The 27,304-nt window shown below is 39.7% G+C and overlaps 1 protein-coding gene across 1 annotated transcript; it reads right to left on the bottom strand.

Annotated features, from left to right (window-relative positions):
• Positions 1 to 316: 316 nt before the first annotated feature.
• On the bottom strand, positions 317 to 26,481 carry LOC139941161 (bone morphogenetic protein 2-A-like). The gene is made up of 3 exons (XM_071937621.1): positions 25,294 to 26,481; positions 15,112 to 15,828; positions 317 to 3,589 (listed from the first exon to the last, which is right to left on the bottom strand). The coding sequence occupies exons 1-3, from the start codon at positions 25,685 to 25,687 to the stop codon at positions 3,336 to 3,338; spliced, it is 1,365 nt and encodes a 454-aa protein (XP_071793722.1). The 5' UTR covers positions 25,688 to 26,481; the 3' UTR covers positions 317 to 3,335.
• Between the last annotated feature and the right edge of the window lie 823 nt (positions 26,482 to 27,304).

Below are 27,304 nucleotides of genomic sequence, written 5' to 3'. Positions count from 1 at the left end.
ATTAAACAAATGTTCAGTTCAAAAGTTCGTCACAGGAGTGATTATACACTCCATAACCCACCCCGAAATATCAATGTTTTGAAAAACCCAAAACAAACAAGAATCTTTTTATTGTCACAAACAACCGTCAAAAACCGTCAAGGGGGGGGGGGGGGGGCTTGACATACCACTAGAAGCCAGACAGACAGACAGACAGACAGACAGAAAGACAGACAGTGCTACTGTTAGGGAAAACAATTTGATCGACTGTATACTTTCGTTAATTGACGCACTTTTATTACATGCACTATATTTCCAATAAATAAGATCCCTTGCGACTATTAAACTGAATTTACAATCGTTCATAATACTTTTATAAATTGTCCATTAAGTAAGGAACTATAATAAGTAGGAAATTGACTACGTCGATTTCAAGGTTACGCTTCGAAATTAATTGAAAACTGTTATTCCCTTCTTCTTGATAGTTATTGTATACACTCTTTGTGAAAGAAAAATTCAGTGATAGCTATAATATAATATATACAAGTTTAAATAGATACAAAAGCTATGGCATCATTTATAAAAACAAAAGATATACAATTACGCAATCATCACAACATAAGTAAGTAATGTCCCCCAGTCTATCATAGTAAATATGCGAACGAATTAAAAACAAGGGAAAACGTAAGATATGACAATTTGTCAACCTCGATTACCACATAAGGTATGTCATTCAAACCATCGGATACATTGATTATGTACTTACTATGCATAACAAGGTTTTGCATGCTCGTTTGTGCACTAACAATAAAGAATACTGATTCTCGATAAACCAAGGTGCCAGACTATTTTGCTTTCCCATCCACGATGTGGCTATGGTCCTTTCCAAACCACGGCTTCGGCTTTGGATTCGGCTTCAGGCTCCGTCACTCCGTCAAGCTAGCCTGAGCCGAATTTTGAGCCGAAGCCGAGGTTTCGGAATGGCCATTGTTGATTTTAAGGGAATGTATACGTTTAGTAATAAAACCTTCTCGGTTAGAACCAGGCCTACGACAGCTTTCGATACTGTAAAGCATGCTGAAAATTATTTCTCTTCGAAGGATTGTGGTTCGGAAAAAGATATTCGTTGTTATCTCTAAAATTTGAATTTGAGAAACGTTACTGTCAGAAACGTGAATACAAATCCAGGATTAATTTTCCTGCGTGGACTAAACCGCTCTGGATTTCCGGTGATATCGCAAAAAACTTTGACATTTTGAAGTGAAGTTTTCACAAGTTACTATTATTGTATGTCTTTATTTAGAATCGAACGGTTCCAACAACCAAATGTATTCATACCCTTTAAATACAAGACGAACAAAATGGCACACCTGTAATAAATTATGTTCACCGTACCGCTAAAACAAATACAATTTCTACATGTACCGATATCTCTTTAGACGCATAACTTTCGAGACACTAAAAATACGGTGATTAAAAACAAACAAATATTTATTTTTACAAGTTAAATACAAAAAAAAGTACAACAGGAGAAAAGATAAAAGGAAAAAGGAAAGCAGCAAAATTTAAAACAGCAATGCATACACTTGGTTGTCAACTTAAGATTGATTGACAATGAACGAACAAACAGACAAACAAACGTTCCAAAACACAAACAAACAAACAAACATACACAAAGATGTAAACAATGCTGTGCTTGCCCTAATTTAGGACAACAAAATAAGAGTTGATGATGTATGTACACTAAACACTCGAAATAATTACACGTTTTAAAAGTATGTACATCATACACCCGTAATACTAGTTAAGATTCGTGTTTACGTCTAGCGTTGAGGATAGTTCCCTTCGGATATAACACTCAAAGGAAATCGCGTTTTTGTTTCTATAATTAAGGTAAAAATGTCACAGGAAACGTTGACAGTAAAGTAAGTTTGGTATTGGCAGTGGACATTCACATGTTTGTACAACAGTGTCAAATCTCCAAATGGGATACATTCACCTGTATACCAACCGTACGTGAATGTCCAATAACGAAAAAGAAACATTAATATTGCTCTAAAAAGAGCGTTGAAAATATCTATTGAAATATTGACTGCACAACAAACCCAGACGTGAATGCCCAATGTCGGAATAGCAAAGTGGACATTCGCTGTACACTCCTATATGAATGTTCAGTGTCTAATAGCGAACTAACTTTGTCACCAGGAATCGAGTTTATTTATACACACTTCGGAAGCGTATTCAAGAATTGGCACAAGTCTAAGTCTAGGCTATGTGTTTTAGTTTACGGTTTGGTGTTTTAGATGCAGAATGTTGACATGTTCGGCGTCGAGGGCTAGAGAAAGGTATGCAGTGAAATGCTTTCTAAAAACACCGTGTCCTAAAAAAAAGGAAGACAGGTCGTCATCACCTGCACTGCGCCAGATACTGCCCCGGGCAAGGTTGCCCCAAAGTAACAATAACTGAACACCGTCCTCTCTCGCTCTACCAGCCTCTCCCTTACCCTCTAAACGCGCAAGATATTCCCACTAAGTGCTTTGTCATGATGTTACCTGACAGACATCGCCAATTGCAAAGCAATTTGTAGAAGATGCTTCGGGGGCAGGAGTGGATGTGTTTACCGTCAGCTGTGGGTTTGGTGAAAGCGGGTCCCGCTCAAATAAGAAGACTGAGCTTTGTTTAGGAACCGGTAAACGGCCTGCGTTAAAAGTACAATCAACTTTATCAAACACTTTTAGATATAGTCTACTTTCAATACAGACTTTCTTCAAGTCTCAGTGAAGTTAACCCATAGTGGGTCCTTTTCTCTATGGTTTCCCGAATGGGCGAAACATCTTCAGTTACTATTTTGTAGACCTTCGAACTGACAGTTATTTTGTAACTGTTCGGTCACGAGTCTTTGTCCCCAGCACTCAATCCTCTTTGATTTTCAACATCTCAGTTTTCCATAAATATTGTTAATAGCCATGGTTGGTAGTGCTTTGTGCTCAGTTGTTCAAATGAACTTACAGTACTCAAAACCACAAATCCGATAGGGTGGTGGGCGGGGCGGCGCTTGGCGGGAGGTGGGGTTAATGACCTGAAGCCTCGTTCCATCCAGTCTGGAACATGACATGTCTGTAAAGAGCAACATTCCAGATGATACCCTTATATTTAGTAGAATAAGTGGTATGGTTATCCTCAAGGGTCTACCGATTGGGAGATGAGGCTTCCAATCGGGGTATACGTATATCCTATTACGGGTAGTTCGGTTGACCGTGACCCTTTAAGCTCCTGATGATTTAAGCATTTCTGGTTTAATTGTGTGCACGTAAATTCCTCTTGAGTCTTTTAATAATGTTCCCGCCTCTAGACGATCAATGACACCCGCAGCTTGTGGCGATCATTCCGTTGAATTCCTTGAGGACCACGTTGTTCAAATCGTCCAGATACAACACGTGGATGCTCTCCAGTGTTGCCGGAACGCAGCACGGATTGGGCAGCCGTCGATTGTTCCGGGATGACCCCGTCTGCATGTGAAGAATCGCCTGGACAGTGGCGTGGTTGGTGGCGTTGAAGTTGGGGTCCAGGGGGAAGGGACAGTTCCCCTCACAGAAATTGGCCCAATATCCTGAAATAAACAAAATAAAATAAAACATGAGATATGTGTGCCACAACAGCACAGTGTTAAGAACATGTGTTGTCCTCATTCACTGTATCTGGCGCAGTTTAGGACATCAATGAATATAACTCCCCCGTGTCATTACACTTTGTAGAAATGGCTTGATCAGTCATTCGAGGATTGATTAATTTGACCTAAATTGACCCATTGTCTCCGATGGCATGTAATCTGGGAATCTCCGCTATGCCTCTCACGACCCCTTTCTTTTCTTTCCTTTTCCATCGCTCTTTATTCTTTCGTAAAATGCGATTTATAAATGTCCCGTTGGTTATTTATTATTGTAAGGCTTAAAATAACAAATTATACTGTTTATTATCGTTTTTAATAATATTTGGGTCTTGTGATAAAGTGATGCCTCAACTGATCGTTTTCCCCAAGTAAAGAGTGATGGGATATAACATATTTTGACAACTTCTTCATTTTTGTCTCTGCTCAACTGTTTAGGTCAAATCTGTCAACGCAATAGCTTCATAGTGTCGTGCAAAACAGATCACGGGCAAGACGGCTGCATATGCAATCGGTTTAGTCAAATTATTTGTAACTTTCAAAAAGAAAGCCTCACCCTATCAAGAAATACTTTGTGGAATAAACCTAAATACACCTCTTGCCCACAAAACACCGGCGTGGGTTTCTCTGTTTGTCCTTAAATACTTAAAGCATCTGCTGACAGTGCTATGGCGTAACGCGAGCCGTAGCCAAGTTTAAGCAAATATCTGCAGGTTGTGTAAGGATAGTGTAACAATAAACTTGACAATGCCTGAAAAATCAACTACATTGTGCTTTTTTTCCATCCCTATAAGCATGCCAAGTTTGTGTTACACATACAGCAATATTCAAACATCTTCGGGGGAAATAAAGGAACGAGGTGGTGTCATAATCGTTCCTGTGACTGTGTGGTCCACTGGCCGAGTTGTTTTGAGTTCCAGCACCCCGACCGAAAAAAGCTTCATGATTTTACTCCTGCGGTGCCTCCCCGACACCTGTCTCGCTAACTCCACATCCACATGATGTCGGATCGGTTAACGGTTTGTGTCTCCAGCCGGGCTTACATACCCCAAGATGTACCCTTGTGCGGGCGGGCGGCGTCCCCGACCCCTCGGGGGCTACTGCACCGAGTTAACGGCCCTCTGCGTGGTGCAGAGACCGGGATGGCACGCTCCGTTCTACACGACACGTTTTAAAATCCACAGAGCCATCAGTCACCCCCAGGCACCCAATTTCAAACACGGAAGTAAGTTTTTACAACATTAAAAAAAAGTTGTGGAAGTTTGATCAGAGTGGGTGCTCGCGGGACGCCGTGTCAATGCACGGTGCTGTCATTTTTCTTTTTGGAAGTCTCTCGACCCCAGTTCGACTGGGGTAAGTTTGGACGGTGTGGAGAAATCCGAGTCCGTGAGAGATGTTCAGCGGGGTCCTGGCCAGACGGGTAGTGGGTCCTGCTGAGGCTAGCGACGGTACACTAAGTGGGCCTCAGGTGCCGCACAGGTGGGCTTAAGTGTCAACATCATCCTCCGAGGCTGATGTGTTCCAGTTCTGAAGGTGTCATTTTCCGGAATCGCAATTTTGAAAAGTGATCTAACCCCTAAAATAACGACATTAATATTTCTTGATGTTCTACCTGCCATGACATTCGATTGGAAAGTTCACGGTCGTTTTTTGAAGATTAAGGATTACCCTAGGTAACTCTATGACCGTGACCAAGTATGGAGCTCAACATGTTTGTAGTTTTTCTTACCAAACAAGATCAATATTACTTCAACTTAAACTCTACTTAATTCAGTTTTTAATATCGACTGGTGTTTGGCAACGCAGTGAACATTCTCGAATATCACAGTTAAATCTTGACCACACAGTCGGGTCATTTCAGATAAATCAAGATTGGCGTGTATCAAAATGCGAAAGTGTAAAGTATGCAAGAGTAATTTTTGGTCCAAAATAAAAAAATATTAATAAATATCAATAAATATGATATTCGCATTTCGGCCCCGTTTGCTACAAGTTTTTACAACGCCGTGACGTCATGCACGGAGTGCCTGGCTACAATAGCCCTTCTCCTCATCGAAACACACGTAATGACCCTTGCTTGTGGTCAATTTTACACAATAACTCCACATTTATTGACCCTAATTTGACTCCCCAGCCCACCTATAAACCGACGAGTTTTTTTTTAATTTAAAATTACTAGCAATGTTCAGGACGTAGCCTCACTTTAGGCCTACATTATAAAAGAAAAAACAAGCAAGTGTTATGCTCGCCCTATCGATACCCAAACCGCAGCATTCTCTCAACAAATTCCAAAAATTTGGACAAATATTTTGGAAAGATTATTATTAATTTCATCCCAGATGGCTTCGCGACTTGGGGTTAATGCGGCCTAATAGGCAAATTCCCCAACAGGTGTTGCAAAAAGGAAGTGACACTGTTGTAGTTATACTCCAATGAAAACAGAGAAACGAGGGTCTACCTGGTTGAAACTAAATCATGGGGAGCTCTAAACTTGGGTTGTGGGTCTGGATGTTATCTTTGGATTTATCGCCCAATAATACACGATGTAATGAATATGTAACAAGAACGGTGACTGACCTATACGGGTTACAAGATATGAGACTGTGCAAATCTTGTCAACGATTTGGTTTCAATCACACGTTAAAGTCATGTATGTTTTGGGTTGAAACGAAGTTTTGTGTTCAGATACGTGAGACACGGATGAGATTTACCAAAATGTGGAAAATTCTTGTTAAAAAACTGTGTAATTTCATAAAGCTGCTTACGCAGAAAATAGTGCTCAACAATTTTCTTCTGAGCAGAAGTGAGCAGGATACCAGTCACAAGATGCACTTGTGTCATGGTAGTTTGGGTGGTAACCTTATTCTGGTAAGCGTAATGTTGTAATGCTTAGCTACTTTTCGTGCTAAAGCGGCTCAATGAAATTGGGTTTTAGTTTCCTCCATATTTAAGTCTCGGAGCCTCCCAAATGTTACATTTCAAGAGGTTCACAGACCCTGTTGTGCATCACCAGAAATATAAACTATTTATAAGTCAACAATGAGGATTAGCCTCTTTCCCCTTTAAGTGGCTGCTTCATTTATTTCAAGACATTTTGAAGGCTCAAGGAGATAGTGTCGTAAATCCTGAAATCATGAACAATCTTAAGAAATCGAGAGTCTGCTGAGAGGATTGACTCTGGTTTGCGAGGCATGAGAGGCTTGCTTGATACATAATCGAAAAAAACATGTAATTCGATGATCCGAAATCGCATTTTTTAAGACCGTTTTTTTTTTGTTATTGTCAAATTTTAAATTGTGCAACGAATTGGCAATATAAAAAGTACTGGACCAATGTTCTTTTTTCCATTCTCTTGCCATTTCGCTATCTGGGCTGAAACTTTCCAAATCTGTAAAGTTTAAAAAAATATTCAAATGAAACGTTCACTTTCACACTTTCTTCTTCTGATAAAAAAAGGTTCATTGAGGGCACCAGACTGTAGCTACTATTCATCGTACAAGTAAAGCTAGACCAATTAAGTCTTTTCATCTGCCGCGGCGATTCCAAATTGACTTAAAATAAAAAATATGTAACGCCAGGTTAAAAACAATTATGAAAAGCATGGACCAGCGAGTCAGTGGAAAAAGGCTGGCCGTAAAATTACGCCTGGCGACATCGCAAGAGTTCGCCCATTCTTTTAAAACCATGAAACGGGTTGACAAAAGGGAGGAGCGATGAAATATTATATTATGACTTCCTGCATAAACAAAATGAATGTGAAATATAACAAGGAAAGTGGAAATTAGTGCAAACATTAAAATTGTAAGTTTTCTAGTATGCCAGACTTGGTGGCTATGTTGCACCCAGCTTGGTAGGCATTGACCTATACAACAAAGTGCATACCTATTACAAAGCAACGAAGGGGTTAACCGCAAGCGACCATAATTACGGGACTTTGTGTCGCTCCATATATTTTAAAGCACAAAATGAGGAGGATACAAATTATGGCTGAACATGGGTTACTAGACAACGGTGTCATACACTGTACACTATACTTGCTCGACTGGTTCTTTGCCTATAGTTTCTTTCTCTTGGCATAGCAAGTTATCAAGCAACGTATTCTGCTATAAGTACAACAGCTTTCTGATATTTGGACCGCCTTTTAAAAATCCATTAAAAGTATTTAGCTAAACACTATTGCTACGCGGGTCACTTTAATCTAATTTGGAAACAAGAATAATGTATGACCTATCTAATATTAAATGAAGCTTGATATACAATCCCATATAACCATTTTACTCTTTTATACAACTTGAATTCTCATTTATATAAAAAGAAATCAAAAATCTAAATAAATATATTCCTAAATAGAGATGATTGATACGGTAATCATGTAAACACGATGACTACAACTTTTCAGTCAAAGTTTGTGTCAGTTAGCAATTGTGTAACTTTATAAAGGAAAGTGTTTCAACGTTGTGCAAACAACCATACAAAGCGTACACAAATAACTTCCGGTGGTAAGTTCATCTAAGGGTCATCCTAAAGGTCAAAGGTCGCCACCATTTGAGTAGTACCTTTACAGGTTCTGTGCCACCGGTTATGATTTGCAACCTTGATACAATTCAGCTTTTTAAAGCCTACTGTTGTTCTATTTTTGTCAACATAATATTCATGACGAAACGAGGTTGTCACATCGGATGAAGGACTGGTGTGGGTTTGTTTTGCTAAGCAAAATTGCTAAGGAGTGCACAATATTGGCAAGAGTTAAAATATATTTACATGATAGATAGGTGGTAATGCTAGAAAACGTCCCTGGAAATATGTTTGCATGGAGCGCTATTCTTTTTGAGAAATAATTAAAACACTTTGATTTGAACTTGTGATTAAAACCCCCGAAGATATTTGAAAACAGCGGGAGCGGATATAACGTTTAAAATAACTATTTCCACGTGACTCTGCTGATGACCGATTGAGCTGAAGCTTTCACATATTGTTTATTTTATTAATATGTTGGGTCATAAGGTGTGGACACTGCTGGGTGACCTACTCGATAATTATATTGTCCGCAGCTTTAAGCAAGAAACCATTTAAGGCTAGCAAATGTAAATTTTACAAAAGCATTAGTTTCAACCAAATCTCAATGAAATACTTTCAATATATCGGTTGCAAACAAACGCGTATCCTGGCCGCAGTGTTAATGGAAAGCTATCGCGTAATATTCTTAAGGCATCTGCTCAGCTCAAGTTTTTATGGTAATGGCAATTTTTTTTATTGACGCATCTATGTCAGGATGATTTTAAATGGTTGCCACTGGCGTCAGTTTGCTTGAGATACTAATAGCATTTGGCAGAAATGCTTGGTTTGTTTTCCCACATGTATCACCCTAATCCAGAAGTCAGTACTAATAATAACTTATTTATTTAAAGCTACTTCAATTCAAACTCTTATACGACAAGCTTGCAATTAATTTTGTTTTTTACCCACTTCACATTGGCAATTTTACTTTTATTGCAGCAATTTTCAAGTTGACAACGACAGTAGTAATTAACTTTAATGAGCATGGTATTCCGACTGTTTGACGTTGAACTAAATTTTAAAAATTAATCTAAATTATGGCTTTTAGTTTTTTTTTAAAGGTTTGTGGACTGTTCAGAAAAAGTATAAAAATTAGTTTCGGTAATTATGTCTGGCAATTGCTTAAGTAATTCATGGATGGCAATGTTTTCTAATCACAAACATTACTTTATGTAGGTGACTCTGCTTTCACGGAACTAATTATTCGGAGAAACATATCGTCTGAAAAATTAATATTTTAGAATTACAAATGATAGCTTATCTGGAATAGTGAAGTCGCATGGGTTGATGAAACAGAGTTATTTACAGTTGGACTAAAATCTGCAAATCATACTGCTTGACAAATATCTTCTGCTAAGCACAAATTGAGTATATGTCACTGGTCACGAATATAAACAAGTAAATTATGAAACTGGGCCCGGGCGGCAGTTGGCGGATTCTTTAAAAACAGGGCCCATCATGGAGCTGTTTAAGCAGAAAAGTTTGCCTGAATATTACAGTTAATATGCCGAAAATAGACGCAGACGAAGGGGTACGGTAGAGTGGCTCGTAACCTTATTATGGAAAGCGCTATAGTTTTGTGCTTAGTTCATGTTTGTGCTTAATCAACTCTGAAACTGGTACCATGGGCAGGGCCAAGTTTAACGAAGCTATTATATTAAGCGATAGTTTTAGCACGGATAAAGCTTGTTTATATAGCAGAAACATGTCAGCCAAAATCCCATGAAATGTATAATCGTTTACCACGTGTTCCCTGCTACTTCTTGCTTAGTATAAGAAACTTTGCTTAGCACTGTTCGCTACTTTACAGCTTTGTGTAATTGGACACTGCACTCACCTTATTCTAATCATTGAGGTGTAGAGGTGAAGGCAACAATATTTATTTAATATGTATTTACTTAATTGATTTATGATTATATTATTTTGGAGGTACAGTCCTTGACTGTGGCCTTACAAACACGGACATGCATGTAGTGTTACCAGGTCACTCAAGTTCGAAGTCCCACAGGCGAGGGACATAAAGAAGTGAGCCCCACATTTACCGTGTCCGTACCCAAAGGCTTCGAGGTCCCAAACAGTTATATCTCGGCCTCCTTGGATCCTAAATAAAGTCGGCATACAAGATTATTAGACTGGAAAAAACACCATAAGGCAGAAATACCGTCCAAAGTGTTTGAGTTTAATCGTACACTCATGACAACATTATGTCACAAAATGAACTCGTTTAAATTTCAGATTAGAAAAATGCCAGTTTGGATCGCGATGATGATACATCTCTCCATAGGCCAATAAAATATACAATGGGGCATATGGCGTCACAGATCTCTAAACTTCACTCAGTCGACGGGCCATTTATAAATATCTCTTTACAATTACTGAAAAATAAAAACCCGTTTGAGTTTATAATACGTGAAAACTTCATTTCAGAAGGTTGTCGCGTTTTAGAAACATCGCCAAAAATCGAGCGAATAACGCCAGGCGGGAAAATAATCCATAATAGGAAAACACAATCTGACAGACTTTTCACAGATTCAAATTTTGGTACACAAAAACTTGTGTCTTTTAACATAACCCACATTATTTGGAATGTAAATATTTCTCATATTGTTTTATACTATACCGAAAGCTACTGATGGCTTCCATCCAAAGGTTTTTGTTGGCAGTAAATGTTGCTGTATAAAGTGTTGTGGTACATTTTCTGTCTAAGAACGCTTTATAAATGCTAACATTATTATGTTTATATTTATAAGAGTGTTGACCAACGAATACTTGCCCTTTAAACCCAAATCGCATCATCATGTAAAACCACACACAGAGTTATCCAATATCCATAGCGGTCGGTACTAAATAAACTGCGTGTAAGGGAGGCCGCCCCGACTAAATCATAGCCCCTGGGTGTATACATTGCGTGTTTGTGGTGTTCACCAACACATCAATACGATTTGCATCAAAACTCACATTTTACTCAAGTCAACGTCACTGCAACTGTTCGCTTTAAATAGAGCTAAAAGGCCCCAAACAAGTTCTACTCCAAGCAAAAAGTGCGTAAAAGTGATAAACAAATTAAATCCTCTCGTATCATTGCCAGGGGTTCAGCAATAAATGTACCTGGCATATACCTATAAGACTTGGTCACTCTCTAAAGCCATGTCACACGAGGCTATTTATAGGCAACCAACTCCAGGCCGCAGTCTTCAAAAAGAACATTCATTCACATCTCAGTTTCTTATTTATCATTTTAGGGCAGAGAATTCTGACCCAGTTTAAGCGAACAAAATGCAACATCGATGATCTTAAAGGCATTACACAGAATTTGTAAAAGATAACATTGTTTAATCTTAATCGTAAAGTTTACTGATTATGAAGTTCATGTGTGAATTATATCCATCTGAAATGAACTCATATTCGAGAAAACTGTATCTAAAACCATAAAGCGGCTGATTTTGGTTCGTGTGTTTGCAAGCTGAAAATTGTGCATGATTATTCACTATTTACACAAGAAATTGCGCCAACATGTTCACAGGTTTGTTATTTCACGTGTATATGTTGAGCACACAAAACATAAACACTGCCTGCAACTATTTTGTCAGCTATACCAATACTTAATGTCAATGTAAACCAATGTTGTATACATGAAATACCTATACCAATACTTAATGTCAATGTAAACCAATGTTGTATACATGAAATACCTATGACAACATTGAAGTCATGTTCGTGTGTCTTGAAATCGCCGATTCTAATGGCATGTCCAAAAGGTGCGTCTTTTACCGTACACCACACACACTGAAAAAGCCATAGATACGCCACTGGCTTACCCTAACTAATGACTTCGGAGTTGGTAGCGTGTTCGATCATAAGATTTTGTGAAAGAAAATAAAAATATTGTCAAATATGATTTTACCAAACTGTTCTGGTTTGCATATGTAGGGTTTAGTACGTCTGTATGAGGCAGATTTGTGTCTGTCTCCTTTTTTCAAAATCACCTTTTGGTCATTTACATCGGTGCGCAGGAAAGATGAGTTCTAAAGGTAACAAAAGGCCGGCATTTTTCAGGGGCTGTTGATAAAGTTTCTATTATACCCCTAATAGTAATTTATGATCATATAAATGCCATTTACTGCACCCGTCACTATAAAGCGAGATGCGTTCATGCAGACAGCGAGGTGACATTGCTTTCTAAACAAGCGGGTATCGAGTCATTGGCCTCGACGGCCCAACGATGCGTACCAACGACAAATCCTTCGGCGGCAAAAAGTGAAAAGCCAAGTTGTGTAAAACAGCGTTTTCACAACAGCTACTGTGGTTCTTTTTAGAACCAGTGTTGGCCTATCCTGTCAATGGCATTGTGAACAATCACAGCAGAACGGTGCCAGTTTGGGGAATCGAGTGATCTCCCACAATTTCGGCTGGGCCACCATGGCTGCGAACGGGTACGGCTGTGCCTACAGTACTGCCCTGTATGCTTCGTTTCTGAAATGGCAAGGGCACAAAGTCATGTTCTCGTGGGTAAAGGGCACTTTAATATTATGAGGAAATTGTTCTACTAGATCATTTCCACAAGGCATTGACCAGGGCCATAGCTGCAATTCGCCTTCGTTTCCTTCGTGAAGTATGCAGCCCTGACAGTAACCCATTCCCCAAAAGGACAATGTCAGATAAAGTCTCTACCAGCGAAAGTTTTAACCAGTATACACTCTAAAAACTCCCGGTTCGAAATAGGGTGTTGTGTCCCATGGGGCCTGAATATCGAATATTGACCTCCTTACAGTATCGAGTGGCCGTGGAACCGTGTTTCGCGATACCAGCGGTTCTCCCAGTATCGATACCAGTTTACGTACAGATACCGAAGACTGTTAATCGATGTTATGGTTGCATGCAGGAGGAGGAGGGGGTCAGGTCGGGTCATTGAGCCCCTTGGTGACGAGCTCATTTCTTATTCCACACAGTGACAGGTGTACCCATTGTGACGATGATTGACACTCATAGCTAACTGTTTGATCAAGTGGTTGTCTTCAATCACAGTCAAGAAGAGACATTAGTAGAAACACCGCGTAGCAAACAGTTCAAGAAATTGAACTCTCAATATATAAATCAACGATCTCCTATACCAGATCAGTTTGAATACATATTGAATAGCCAACAGTTAACAATAATTACATCAATGATGTGTTTGTGGTCTGCCAGTATTACCAAATCTGGTTACCGTTTAACCATAACAAATATAATTGGTATTAAAACTGTTTCGATTATAGATGAGGATCTAACCAAGTTATCAGACGGGTCAACAAACCAGAAACCTTTTCGTAAGATGGATACGCGGAGGTTATGGTCAAGTGATATATCAGTTTCTCATACAACCCACATGCAATGAAACAGAAGAACTATCAGACAAAGTTATCTATCTCTAGCCTCACAACAACACACAGCTTTACAAAAGTATAAACATCAGTACCAAACATACTATTGAAAGTTGTTGGTAACTTTTCACTCTTTTGTTAGAAACAAATATTATTCCCATTAGCTCAGCAGTTTTGAACTTATACAGCAACTATGTATAACAATGTCCCATCAGATCATTGAATTGGTAAACTTGACTTGATTGGCATGACCTTTAAGCAAGTTATTATCCTCTCTGGAAGCCCAATGGCATTTGAGTCTTTGTTATTCCTGCTCCGCCCATCATTTTTAGAATACCATCTTGCAGCAAAATCTACACCAATCCTTCACTGTCACAACTCTATCTATATTGCATGAGTACACCAGTTGGTAATTCACAGTGCTTGAAGCTAAATGCTAATGACCCTAGTTGATACCTAAACTAGGGGCTGAACCCTTTAACACCTACAACTAGACTCATAAACACAATAGAAAGTACAAGCGAAGCTAATATCAACCAGTTTTACGGCCCAGGGGGAAAAAGGCCCCCAAAATAATGATAAATTGAGTGTCGACACCACAGCATCTATCCTGGTTTTTTGGCAACGGTTAATTACTCATGTTGTCAGGTTGAGTTTTTGAAGCAAAATACCTATCCAATAGGTGTATGATCTCGACATACCATGCCGCAGAAAAGATTCCACTTTTTTTATGGGAACTGTTCAGGTATCGGCATAGACACTTTTCCCCCTGAGGCTACGCGGCTTTCGCTTTGAATAAACCAACAGTAAATCTTGGCATTCGCTTTTGTCCTGGATGGATGTCACACAATATCGGGAAGGCTATTCGGTGCGGACTACAACGCCTAATCCACCACTTTACTTTACTACTAAATTGTTATTTTTTCGGCATGCAAACCCCAAACCACATGGATAATGCTGAGCGCCCCAGGCGCTTGTACAAGCACCCGTTTTAAGTGTTTCCAACTATTCTCTCATTTTCTACCTTCAGACGTAACCATATTGAATGCTAGGTAAACCAACTGCTAACTGTAGACCAGGGTGGATTTCACAAAGAGTAAAGACTAGTCGAATATCTCGAGTAAGGTGTTTAATAACTCCCAGGACTAGTCCTAAGTTAGGACTATTTTTATGAACTAGACCCAAGGTTACACAAGCTGCTAAAAGTGACAATTTGCTTGATGAAAGTTTGTGACTAGACGTGTATTCCTTATATGAAGTATTGTTTGCACAACCATGCTAAAATTAAGCAAGGAAACTCTGCTAAATTACTGTCGTGTGAAAAGGGCAAAAAGGGATTTAAAAAAGGGTTACTGCAGTATAACTCACGGTATCCGAGCGGCAATGGCGAGTTGAACAACTTACAATGTGATCTTATTGCTAAAATGTTTGAGAACTCACAGCCTTAAATAAAATAATATTCACTTTTGGTTCTTTCAATAAATCTTCATCTGAGAGAATCAAGATGAAACTAAGATTCACAAATTTTATAGACGTCACTGAACTTACCATTTGGCGCTATTACCCAATCGCTCCAGCCGATATTATGAAAATCTACATAATAATCATAGAGTTGGCATTTAGTCCTTCCTCTGTTTGTCATCCGTGAGGAGGCCCTCCTCTTACGTCGCCGATTCGAGTGTTCTGCACCAGTCGCTTGAGGGCTCTTCCCAAGTGTAAGCCCGCCCTCCTTGCCGCCATTACTGGGCACTTTTTTATCCATCCCTGAGAGTAGTTGGCTACCCGCCGTTGGGACCGATGTTCCCGGTAGCGTTATATCACTCGCTAAAACGTTTTTGTCGTCTAGGAACAAGACGAGCAACGGCCTGTGGTCCTTGTGCTTGGGGCGTGGCCTCTTGGCAAACGCTATGGTTCCTTTAGGAAGTTCTGGTTCGCTCTTGATGCGAATCTCGAAGAGTTTATCTGAGAGGATATGCTGAGCCTCTACATCACCATTCTCAAAGGCACTTGTGACACTGAATTGTACCCATCCTGAGTAGGACGAGTTGACCATTTTACGGTCCACCAATGTCCTGGTCATCGTCGGGTGGCCGTGCTTGCTGAGTTTGTAGATCTCACACGTCACTTGTTGTGGGATATCGTCGGTGTGTCCGTCGGGGTATCTGGGTTTCTGTTTGTAGAGGTGTAGCTCGGCTGCTAGCACCGTCTCCCGGTCCAGAACACTCCTTGTGTCAAAGAGGTATTTGTTCCGAGATGAAATAGTTCCTGTTGCGAAGAGGACATAAAACATGGATTAGAGGAGTCACAGAAAGAACACAAATCTGATACAGAAATAGAGCCACACATCATGTGCTTCTCCCATTTAAATAAGTGTAACCGAAGCGAGGCTGAGAGGGCAACTAGTCTGGTCCATGTTTGTGTAGATTATAACCACTATGCAATATGCATATTGATATGGCACAGATCCAGGGGACTTGACAAAAGACAGTGCCATCCGGATAGTACCCCAACAGTTTAGTCCTTCGTTAGAAGTGTTAATACTTGTTTGATCTTGATGTACGTTTTACTGCTTCTTTGTCTGTACTACCAGCCAGTGCTAGGTCGCTATAAACATATTTTTTATTAAATAATAATAAAGTGGCGATGAATTTATTCTTTGTCCCCCACCTTCTTAGCTCTCGGGCTCAGAGTCCTCTAAACCCTGCAGCTTTTGTTAACAGTGGTTTCTCTTGACCCCCACCCCCGCCCCCGCATCCACCCACCTTGTTCCTGTCCACCCTAACAGGCTTCCAACAGATAACACCTCCCTGAAACAGATAATTTATTTATCAGAAATACATTCAAGAGCCTTTCTGTTTGTTCAATTTCAAGTCTAGACACATTTTATGACGTTTGGTGAATTTTACCCGAGTACTATACCAGATTTTAAAAAATGTTGTATTTCACACATTTTGCTGTTTTTACGGGTGAACCAACGAGTCAGTCGACTTCATAGGCGGGGAGTGAAACGCGATTGACGGTTGCCTTTGGCTGCTGAAGTAATACTCATAAGCCGCTCAGCCCGGAAACCATTTTCAAAAAAGTGCATTTCATAAAACTTCCCATGTAAATACACGAAGTCTTATCAAGCAATATAAATTAACTGCTGTTATATTTTATGAAACAAAATGTTGTATGTGATGCGCGGTTAAAGGCCTTGCCACACAGGGACATTTTTACAGGTAACTTTAACGCATTAATGTAGTGGTCTAGCCACAGCCTCTGCCACAGCCCTAGGCAAGCCATAGCCGCTTGTTTGGAAACTGCCAAAATGTTTATGTCATAAATACTGGCTTTACTAAACCTGCCCCAGGTAGAACTTTACCATCAATTACTGTTGTCATTCTTACTTTCGTGAGGCAACAAATTTTGTCATATTCACGCCTCAGTTACTCGAGACAACAAACACAGGTGGATTAAACCAACAAACTAGGAGCTGATTGGCAGCTTTCAAGTCATTGCGAGCCTGGATACAAATTGACTGCCTACATATACAGATTTCCGTTGTAAGGGTTAGGATTAATGTATGTTGTCAATGTTTCTGCAGGAGAGTAATAACATTGTAAAGATTATGTTCTGGAATGTCACTTTTTAGGAGGGAATTATATTTTTACTTGAAAACTAAGACAGTGTACGACAGGGTTTATGAATGGTATAGGAGGACATCAAAACCAGGGCAAATTGTCTCAATAAAACTCTTAGGGCCATGTCACACGAGCCATAGATAACCAGTTCCAGGTAATCTACATGAAGGAGGCAGTCTTATTTGAATGTTCACGTTATTTTCTTGGTAATCGTAAGACATTGTTTGACAAATTGTATGTGCTACCAAAGTGGTCTCGTAGAATGCGCTGCTTGGTTGCCTGTAAAAGTTGCCTCGTGTAAAAAAGCCCTTAAGCTTGAAAAGCAGTGGATCCGCATAAGATGGCACACCACAGCGCTGTAACCGTATGGCTGGATGACACGTTGTGTCGATAATAACTATGACGAGTTATAAGTTCTATAGAGGAATCCCAAAATGTGGAAAAACACGAAGAACCCCCCCCTTCCAGCCCCCTCCCCCCTAAAAAAAATAATAAAAAGGAGGGAGAGGGGGGTCCGAGGAGGGTTAAGAATCTACGTCTACAAAGACCATCACAAGTTCACAGATCATTATAAAACATTCGACGTAGTAACTCCACGTTCTAGGTCGGCTCTACGGACGCTATGCGTCCTTATTCGGCACCACGCGCAACTTGCCTTCGGGCTGAAATAACCGCACAATACATTTTACTGTTTGTTGATGCATTTCAGACACATACAGGGAGCGTTTTTAGAATGACACTAAGAAACTCTTCACACCTTTTTATGGTTTATAACCCTTTCAAAAAAAAAAATGATTTTGGTAGAAAAATCAACAGCCTTTCGCAAATAACTTTAAGTTAAAATTATTTTGTCAAAGGAATTTTTTGTATCAGAGTTATTACCAGTAATTATAATAAGGGTAAATGAACTGGGTGTCCTTGCTAACCAGTACAGAGAGACGAGGGCAGTACTAGCACCCAATGTTACCCCTCCGCCAATCAACCTGAGTCGCTACTGCCCGGGGGCACTTGGCTCTTCCCCCGACCAAAACAAACAAAGCATTTTCGAAGCCATGGATTCAGCTTTGAATTCCTGCCTAGGCTTCGCCAGCAAGTTTGAAATCATGCGTTTTTGAAAACACCACAATTTTGTGTGTGAGTAATACGGTTTGGACCCCCCCCCCCCATTTCACCCTCTTCGTGGCAAGGGCAAATACAGTAACCTAGAAGAAATATATCAGAGTTAAATGTCAATCAATACACAAGAGCTATAAGGAAGGTTGTGGGCTTTCGTAGCAACAACTACTTCAACATCAATAACAACAACAACAACAACAACAACAACTACTAGCTACGGGATAATCTCGGTGGTCAAGTTGGTAGGACACTGCTCTAGAAATGAGGTTGGTGTTCAAATCCCACCCAAGTACTTTGTAATTTCTTTCACAGATCTCGAGAAGTACTGAATATACAGTGCAAGCACACATCGGTGTATATGGGTAGAACACCAAAATGAAAATGATATATGCAAATTTAACATGTTAAACAACGATCTTCATCAATAACAAAATACTATAATATTTTTTATAACATCACTAAACACACACAAAACCCTACAGCGGAAACTCGTGTTTTAGGTGCAGATACATTATAATAAAATTGAAACCGACTGTCCCACTACTCTAAAAGAACCCACATTGGATAAAATAGAGAACGTTCCCGTTAGCCACATGCTCCCAAATTCCATCTCTCCATTCATAAACACACATGTTCCATTTCTTGTGCAACGCAGTGTGCTTGTTGGACTTTGAGGAAAGGCAGCCGAGAGTACACCTGGGGCCACTAAGGCCAAACCCTTCCTTGTGTAATGCACGGATCATCCCTCTACGCTCGTTGACAGAAGCTCAGGTGAACGACAACTGTTGTATATCGGTGCCTTCGGGTTACAGGGGGGGGGGGGGGGGGGTTGGATGTGAACTTTGAAAGAAAACAATAACAAGTGTTCTATTTGGAGAACTAGAATGTAGGAATAATGCGGTTATCCTTCAAGATACAGATTTACTCTTTGCTGTTGGGGTGGATGTAAGATTGAAAGCTTCTACCATGGTTCTACCAGTCAGTGTGCAGTGTAGTATGGTCTGTCGGGAATAGACTCCTTTTGCGACTGAGAAAGCAGGTCTACGAGTCCCTATCATAGCCTAAGGAGATGGTCCAATTCTGCATGTATTGCTCCTTTATGAACACTCGACGTTTTCAAGACAAAAACGATTGCGATCTTTAAATCAGAATTTGGCAAAATGGGGTTCTGAATTGTTTGATAACCGGCCTTTTCATGGGAAGTAATATTTACACCAGAAAGAGATTCATACAGCGACTTATAAAGTATAACTATTTTAAAATGGAGGCGACGAAACGGAGGCCTTGAGGTGTCTGCGTTACATGTCTACGTTTGAGATTACTGTCACATAAGAATGAAGCCTCAGGGAAGAGAAAAAGGAAATGAAAAAAAAGGAAAGAAAGCAAATAAAGGGAATTTGAAAAACAGTTAATTAAGATAAATGGTCCAGCTGTGACTGGACAGATACCTAACATGACAACGTAACATAACAACGTGTTATACTATTCTTTCCTTGACAGTTTCTTGAACAAATAGAAGAAGTAGAAGTTTCTGATTGTGAGTTCTGAACAAAGGTGAGAACGAACAGTGACGTGTACAACTTGAAGACAAGAAATGTCATTTATATCCGACAATGGCGTGGACATGTCATTTATCTCTGACAATGACATGGACATAATCCCTTACACAGCGTGAGATGCGATTACAGCAAGGTGTCACACTGCGTCATTAAATAGACACGATAAATGGGAACAGTCGTAGGACCATCACCTCCTGGAAAGACAATGTCAAATCAACAAGATATACCATAAGATATAGCGTGGATATACCGTGGATATATAGTGGTTCCTCTCCAGGATGAGAACTCAAGTATATTATTATCTGTGACCAAACATTTTGTTCTTAAACCCTTCTTCTGATTTGAGATGTGCTTTTCAGAAAGGTTCGCGAAACCCCCCGTTACGTCACTACTTGTGTCATTTGTATAAGCTCCATTTTGTAAAACCGCCTTGTTGCATTGCAACATGGTGTACATAGAGTTTAGAAATCTCTCACAAATGACGTCAAATATTGGGGACTTTCTTTATGGAGAGATGTAGAAAGTTTTCATAAACCGTGAGGTTTAGGCCTATGTTTTAAAAAATTAAAAAATGAGACGCGTCAAATTAACAAAATTACCATTAAAATGATAAACAATCACATTATAAACAAGTGTCAATAACATTCCCGTTAACAACAATTCGCTCAAGTAGTTGTTTAAGGATGTATTATAAGACATAGCGAAGGGGATTCAGATATAGTAAGTATTCAAATGTTCATCATAAACTTGCTCGCCAACTAATCAGCCTCTTGATATATTTCAGTATAGAAAGTCCTCAACCTTGTTCAACAGGATGACGGAATTAAACAAATAATAAATTGTCTTAGATGAGTGTTCACAACATGTTAAAAAATAACAAACCAGCTAACCGCTACGCGCAGTTTATAAAAGAAGTGTGTAAAACCACAATGACACACGTTGACTGGAAAGTTTGTTTAGTCAGAAAGACTATTCAAATGAAGAATAATTGCATCAGTTTCTGAGAAAACAAAGCAACTTATTTTTATCTATGTATATATAAGTTTTTATATGCTGGAAAGTCCTTGCGTCTGCCTTTAGAACAACAATTTCTTTACGTCATTGACATAGACCCTTTTCGCAAATACCCATTGCGCAAGCGCTATCTGTTGAATGAGGTGCATGCTGGTCTAGATAGAGATCAAACTTGATCGCTAGCTAGACCAGCATGCAACTCATTCAACTCCCAAAGTGCGCGTACCGATTATTGCAATATAAAGGTCAATGCAATAATGATTGAAATTGATTTCGAAAAGGGAATGAAGTTCTTCAATTTGTAAACGGATCATTTAAATTGAACCGTTTGAGTAACATGTGTTTATCTTTTCAATCATGTCCGTTTATACCACCAAAGATGAACATGTTATGTTGTTGCAATTTGGTGATATTCTGAAGGTCGTTGCAGGTAACAGCAGACAAAACCAGGAGTTAAAAATAGACAAGAGTGAGATAACTTTCCACATGACAAGTTGCGTGCTATCGTAGGTAGACAGCAATTACCATCATTGTATGAGAATAGGTCCCACTATAAACTCACACAGTTCTTGAAAATACTTTTGCAAAATATCATTTCGGTCATTACCCAGCTCGCAGCTGTGATATTCATAAGGAGTAATGACAACAACAGCTTATGTTGATGTTTATGTGACTGATTGATTACCCTGTTTTCATTCCTAAATCAGTAATACTTCCATTTGTGTGTTATATATAACAAATGGAAATATATATAAATATATGCATTGATCAGCAAACCAACATTTATTGCTTGATATGATTAAAAGACCACCTTCAAATATCAACCCATGGAATAAATAGGGCCATCAAAATGCACAAAATATTTCATTTGAAGATCTCCAATGTTGCAAACGACATTATTTATAGCTCGTCTTTTTTCGGGGAGCTTGGAACATTTAAAAATACACATGATTATCAGTCATGCTTTGAGGGTGCACTGAAATTTCGTGGTGGCATCATTAAAATTGAGCCCGTTGTCGTCTGTACGACAACATATAATCAAATTAAACTTCTTTTGTCTAATTAATTATGCACCACTGAATGTCAATCTCTTGTAGCTTTGATAATGAAAGTGAAATGTGAACCCAAACTGGGAAGGTAGTTGGTTATAGACGCAGACCGCAGGAAGTTTGACACCCTAGGATTTATCCAACGTCTGGCTTGTATATTTATTTTGAAAACCAACTGTCCTTGACAAAATGACACGATCCCAGTGGACTTGTAAAGTCGCTAACCTAAACACAGGCAGCCACTTTTACAAGTAAGAATTTGAAGTTCATTGTCACTGGTTGGGTTTATTCAGCTAAGTCGAGGTTATACCCAGCCCACAGAACGCATTGTAAAGTTAGCGAATAATCTATTGTTCATGTCACAGATGGGTTGAGAAAAAGTAAATACTTTGTATTTTGTACAATGTCAAGCCGTCAGGAATCGATGACTTGGGAGAACCCAAAGGCCCAACCTGGTTGCTATTGTCCCATCACGAACCAACCGGTCACCTGCTCCTGGTAAGGTCTATACATATCCCGACCAGTGCTCCTCCAACATTCAACTTCTAACTCGAAATAAACAGTAGGGCATACCGCAATCATGTCATATTTATCTTCTCACTACCAAAGTTGACAGTAGGTTTTTTTGACGGGCAAATAATTTTGCTTTATTTTCTAATTCTATTCTTTGGGATGTGTATACACAAATAAGTGGTGATGTTGATTCTGTGGGGGTGAACATGTTTTCAATGTTTCTTTTGAGTTGCTATGACGACGAATTGCAGCTGGCAAACACGTGGTTAGTGAATTTTTCCCCCGCAATTTTTAAAGCAACTCAGGCCTCTTTGTGATGGCAGTTTCCCAGAAATATATTTTTGGTATTGTTGATCTTAAAGGGTGTGCCAATCGGCAATATAAATGACAATATAAACGTTCCAGATTTACACATACCTTTTACATGGTAGTGGTGGAAAACTTCCCTTGAAAAATGTTGTGCTTGAAATGATAAAGCTTTCCAGAAATGAGTTTAATCATAACGTTCTTGAAGACAGTGAAAACATGCATTGGCGTTTATGATGACTATTTTCTCGTTACGACAATGACAGAGTGATCTCAAACTTCAAGTGTTGTAAAGGCAGTGGACACTATTGGTATTTGTCAAAGACCAGTCTTCTCACTTGATGTATCTCAACATATGCATCAAATAACAAACCTGTGAAAATTTGAGCTCAATTGGTTGTCGAAGTTGCGAGATAATAATGGAAGGAAAAAACACCCTTGTTGCACAAGTTGTGTGCTTTCAGATGCTTGATTTCGAGACCTCTTCTGTTGGAATCGACAGCAAATGAATGCAAATTTATTCTATTTCTGTTAGTTATTGTTTTGTTGTTTCTTGATCCTACTCTATAGTCAACCGTATGAATTGACTGATAGAAATACATACATCTTTGGAGGTATTTAAAAATGAATTGAACAATACGATACGCAGTCTCTTTTTACATCAACTTGTCATAATATGTTATCTCATCGAATATTCAACATTTTGAATATTTTTGATATTTCTATATTTTACCGAGTACTGAAATACATAGAATACTTCATGCAAAATTCTTGAGCAGTTCACGGGGGTTGTTGAATACCAAAAGCGTGTTTAAACGTTTAACATTATAAAGTATGGGTTTCAACTTGCCACTAAGAGTCGTAAGGGTTCAACACAGACAGACGAAATGTACAATTGACAAGAAGTGATGGATGGTCAATTTAACATACGTCACGCAAATTTGTTTCGTTTTCAGCAATTTTAAGTTATTTAAAAACAAGTTTTGTCGCTGTCATGTTGATGTTTTTCTCTTGGAATCACTCTAAACAAAAAACCCAGACTATAGGGCCTTATTGAAGGAAATGTATACAGCGTAATGTGATGTTTATCTTAATAGGATTGGGCATATTGCCTTGCTTAGAATGCAATTTTGAATCAATTTCCGTCGTGTTCCCTGTGTGACAATAACTAATTACAAACACTATCGATCACTCAGCAGAAAGGTTCCAGACTATTTGCTTTCCCCCATTCAGTGTCGACTTGGTCACCATATTGTTTTGAATGGATGTAAAGATCAAACTGGGGGCACCATTTTTCATGCGCAAAGCCCGCTTCGCTCTTCGCATCCTTGCAATCATCGTGTTGAAAACAAAAACCTTGAATGATGGTGAATATCACGTGACCGATCTGACAGATCATGGTCTCTAATCCCCAGGGGTCTTGTAAAATTCGGTCAAAAGTGACGTCATGACACGCTCAATAACAACTTGTTCAGCGACTCAGATGATCACATTAAACTTTTAAGCTTAATCTTACAAGGGATTTGGCGAAATGTATTTAAATCACCATCTCAATATTCATCTTGAAAACCCCAAATCGTCTTTTTGAAGAGAATTAACAACAGTCAAGGACCTTGAGAAAAAAATCTAATAAATATTTAACTTATTAGAACTTCCACATTATACATATGCTCCTGAAAAAGAAGAGAAAAAAAAACCTGTTTGTAATGTCATCTCTAATTAAAACATGATCTAGTCAAACCGTAGAAAACGTTACTTATTTCGGGGTCGGTTCAGATCCACTCCTCGACAGTTTGTTATTATTTTCAAACTAGTTTTCTTCCCCTGAACATATTTTCAGATCTTGAATTGACCACACTTCATGTTTTATTTCGATTACAAAGTATTTAAGATTGCCCAATATTGAAACAGTTAAAGGCTTAACCAGTATGTTTAGACTCAGAGTAAGTCTACAAAACATAACTCGAGAACCACTTCATGGGCTCAAGAGGTCTTGAGTCGTCTTCAGCTTTCTTTAAAGCTTGTAAACTTTACTAGAAGTTGTGTGTTGTACACAAGTCGGCAACAAGAGAAAACAAACATGCTTGAATACACCGCTTTTACTTAACAAGCCCCAGAGTGGTTAGCTTGAACAGTGAGAAGGAATTAAGGAACAGGACTTAAGCCCTAGTCCTGTGGGAAGATGAGTAAATTGTAGAGCGGATCTCGGCAAAGAAAAGAAGTTTTTTGGGGGCTTGTGAGTTGAACATAATTGATGAGTATCCGGGAGAAAGGACTATTTTACAATAATCCACCAAGGGATTCGTTACAGAATTAGGATTAAATTTACTTTTTTGAAATGAGATGTGAGAAAGCAGTTTCCGAGTCACTCTTTAACACGTTGTTTCAAAATCTGGGCATAACAAATTAACCCAAAAATGTGTTTATTTTATATCAACAAAACACGCGGTACGAACTATTCACTCGTCGCCCATGTTCCTCTGCGGTGGGCTGTTTATTGGTAGGAGAAAAATTGCCCAAAAGAGAACCCGAAAATGGGGTTAGACTCACCTTTTTCGTTGAAGGATCTGACAGTATTGGCTCTAGGTGAGGCAGCTGGTTGCCGTAAAGATGAAGAACTACCGGTTGACTCGAGTTGATGGTAAAGATTTAGCATAAACGCTGGTGGGGCTGCAATTGCTGTGCGATTAGGTCTCGGTACAGTCTTCAACCCAAACGCGTCTAACAACCGCGCTATCTCCGCCGGTTCCTGACCGGGATACTGAGCCGCAACGAGGAGCCCCTTTCCAGATGTTTTCCTCTCCTTAGACTGGCGGTGTCTTCTCCCCACATCCGGGATGCGTCTATCAAGAGGAGATGCTCTAATAATGAAGGACAGAAGACAGAGAAGAAGAAGGAGGCAAGAGGAGCTAACCTTCCTCGCAGTTACAACCGCAGGTCTCATGACGCGTCTATGAGGGGCACACCTGTCCCTGTATTTTTAGCGTGCGGAGAACCCGACTGAATTTTTTGTTTAAAACACTGGGCGAGGGGTCACGTCGTCGTGGCCGCCCAAACAGTTGGATAAACGATGAACGACCTACTACAGATCGCTCTCCTAAACTTAATACCGACAAAGGAAAAAGTTGCACTGGTGTCGCTATGAAACAGTCGTGGTGAAGAACGAAAACATGATATCTGGTGTTTAAAACTCATCTCCTTCATCTAAGGTAGGCGCACATAACGACTGACGGTAGATCACACGCGATGAACGAGTCCCTCTGGTATACCTGTTGTGAAGAGATTTGATGATTGTGTGGTTATCATCCACTGACGATACACTGTGTATTTAAAAGGTTGGTCCTGGCACGGTTGACTCCGAAGGTAAAACTGTACGGTACATCGAGCAGGCGATGATTACTAGTCTCGCCCGTTCCTAAGTCGGAAAATGTGGTAGCGCGGCTGTGACTGCTGAGTGTATACCAAGCATAGCAATGAATAATGTCATTAATCACGCGAGCAGTCAAAGCGTGTCATTTCTGTCTCCTTCTATACACACTCACGTACAATGTCGGGTAGTCTGAGCGTGGGGCTGTCCTCCCACGGATAGCACAGTGCCGCTGACTGGAAGCATCTAAACTCTATGCCGTGTTCAACACGGTTCATCACGGGAGCATGCTGAGCTTGGGTCCAGGTTAGAAAAAAAGAAAAAAGAGACGAACTCTGGAAACGCCGCGAGCGAAGTTTTTCACCGCATGCTTTGACGCCCAACCTCCACTGTCGTAACGCGTGACGTGCCGCCACAATCAATGCACACCGCTCTCAGATATATAACTAACTTCGTTGTTTCGTGACCAATAAAACAATTTAATTAATCATGAAAAATCTTGATCCCTTTTCCTCTCTCCCCGTACCTATCCATCTTGCGCCATACCAGTCATGTGTGGCAACTTTGAATAACACTTAAAATGCCTTAACCAAGAGCAATTTAAGAATCACTCAAAGTGAAAAAACCAGCGGCGGCGACAAGATGTTCCACAATAGGAAACTAAAGAGATCTTGAATAGAAACTGCTCAGCTAAACATGGGCATGAAGAACACCGCCAATCATTAGCTTGTTCTCCCAAATCGCATAAGAGACATTTCAATTTAGAAGCAACAGATTACAACCGAATAGGAAGATAGGATCCCCCTCTGTTGTTCAAAAGCCTCGCATAATACACCCTTTGAAAAGTCCAGCCTCTCCTGGCTCCAGTCATGTGGGGTCCTAGTCAGGTCAAAGGTTACGGGGAGAGGTGGGTGGGTGTGTACAGACAGTGAAGGATTTCTTGAATTGTTTGATTTGTGTTGCCGTGTGTCGCTAAAAACACCTCCTTCCATGGTAATGGCCTTTTTTTCATGGTGACTGTATTATACACGAACATGTAACTCCCCTAACAGGAATCTGGAAATATCTCCGTCAGTGGTCATGCATGATGACCAAGAGATAAGTGACCATTTAGTCTTTTTTAATGATCTTCACTTTCAATAGGACGATTATCACCAGCGTAGTTGAATCAACTTATCAGGCCGTTGCTGGTGC

The sequence above is a fragment of the Asterias amurensis genome, chromosome 8 (assembly GCF_032118995.1).
Source record: "Asterias amurensis chromosome 8, ASM3211899v1".
In the NCBI taxonomy this organism is placed as follows: Eukaryota; Metazoa; Echinodermata; class Asteroidea; order Forcipulatida; family Asteriidae; genus Asterias; species Asterias amurensis.
This window is presented reverse-complemented; position numbering and strand designations above follow the sequence as displayed.

Coding starts and splice junctions, on each gene's coding strand:
- LOC139941161 (XM_071937621.1), bottom strand. CDS start 25,687: ATGAGACCTGCGGTTGTAACTGCGAGGAAGGTTAGCTCCTCTTGCCTC. Junction 15,829..25,293: donor CAGATCCTTCAACGAAAAAG/GTGAGTCTAACC, acceptor TCTTCGCAACAG/GAACTATTTCATCTCGGAAC. Junction 3,590..15,111: donor TTGGGTAATAGCGCCAAATG/GTAAGTTCAGTG, acceptor TGTTTATTTCAG/GATATTGGGCCAATTTCTGT.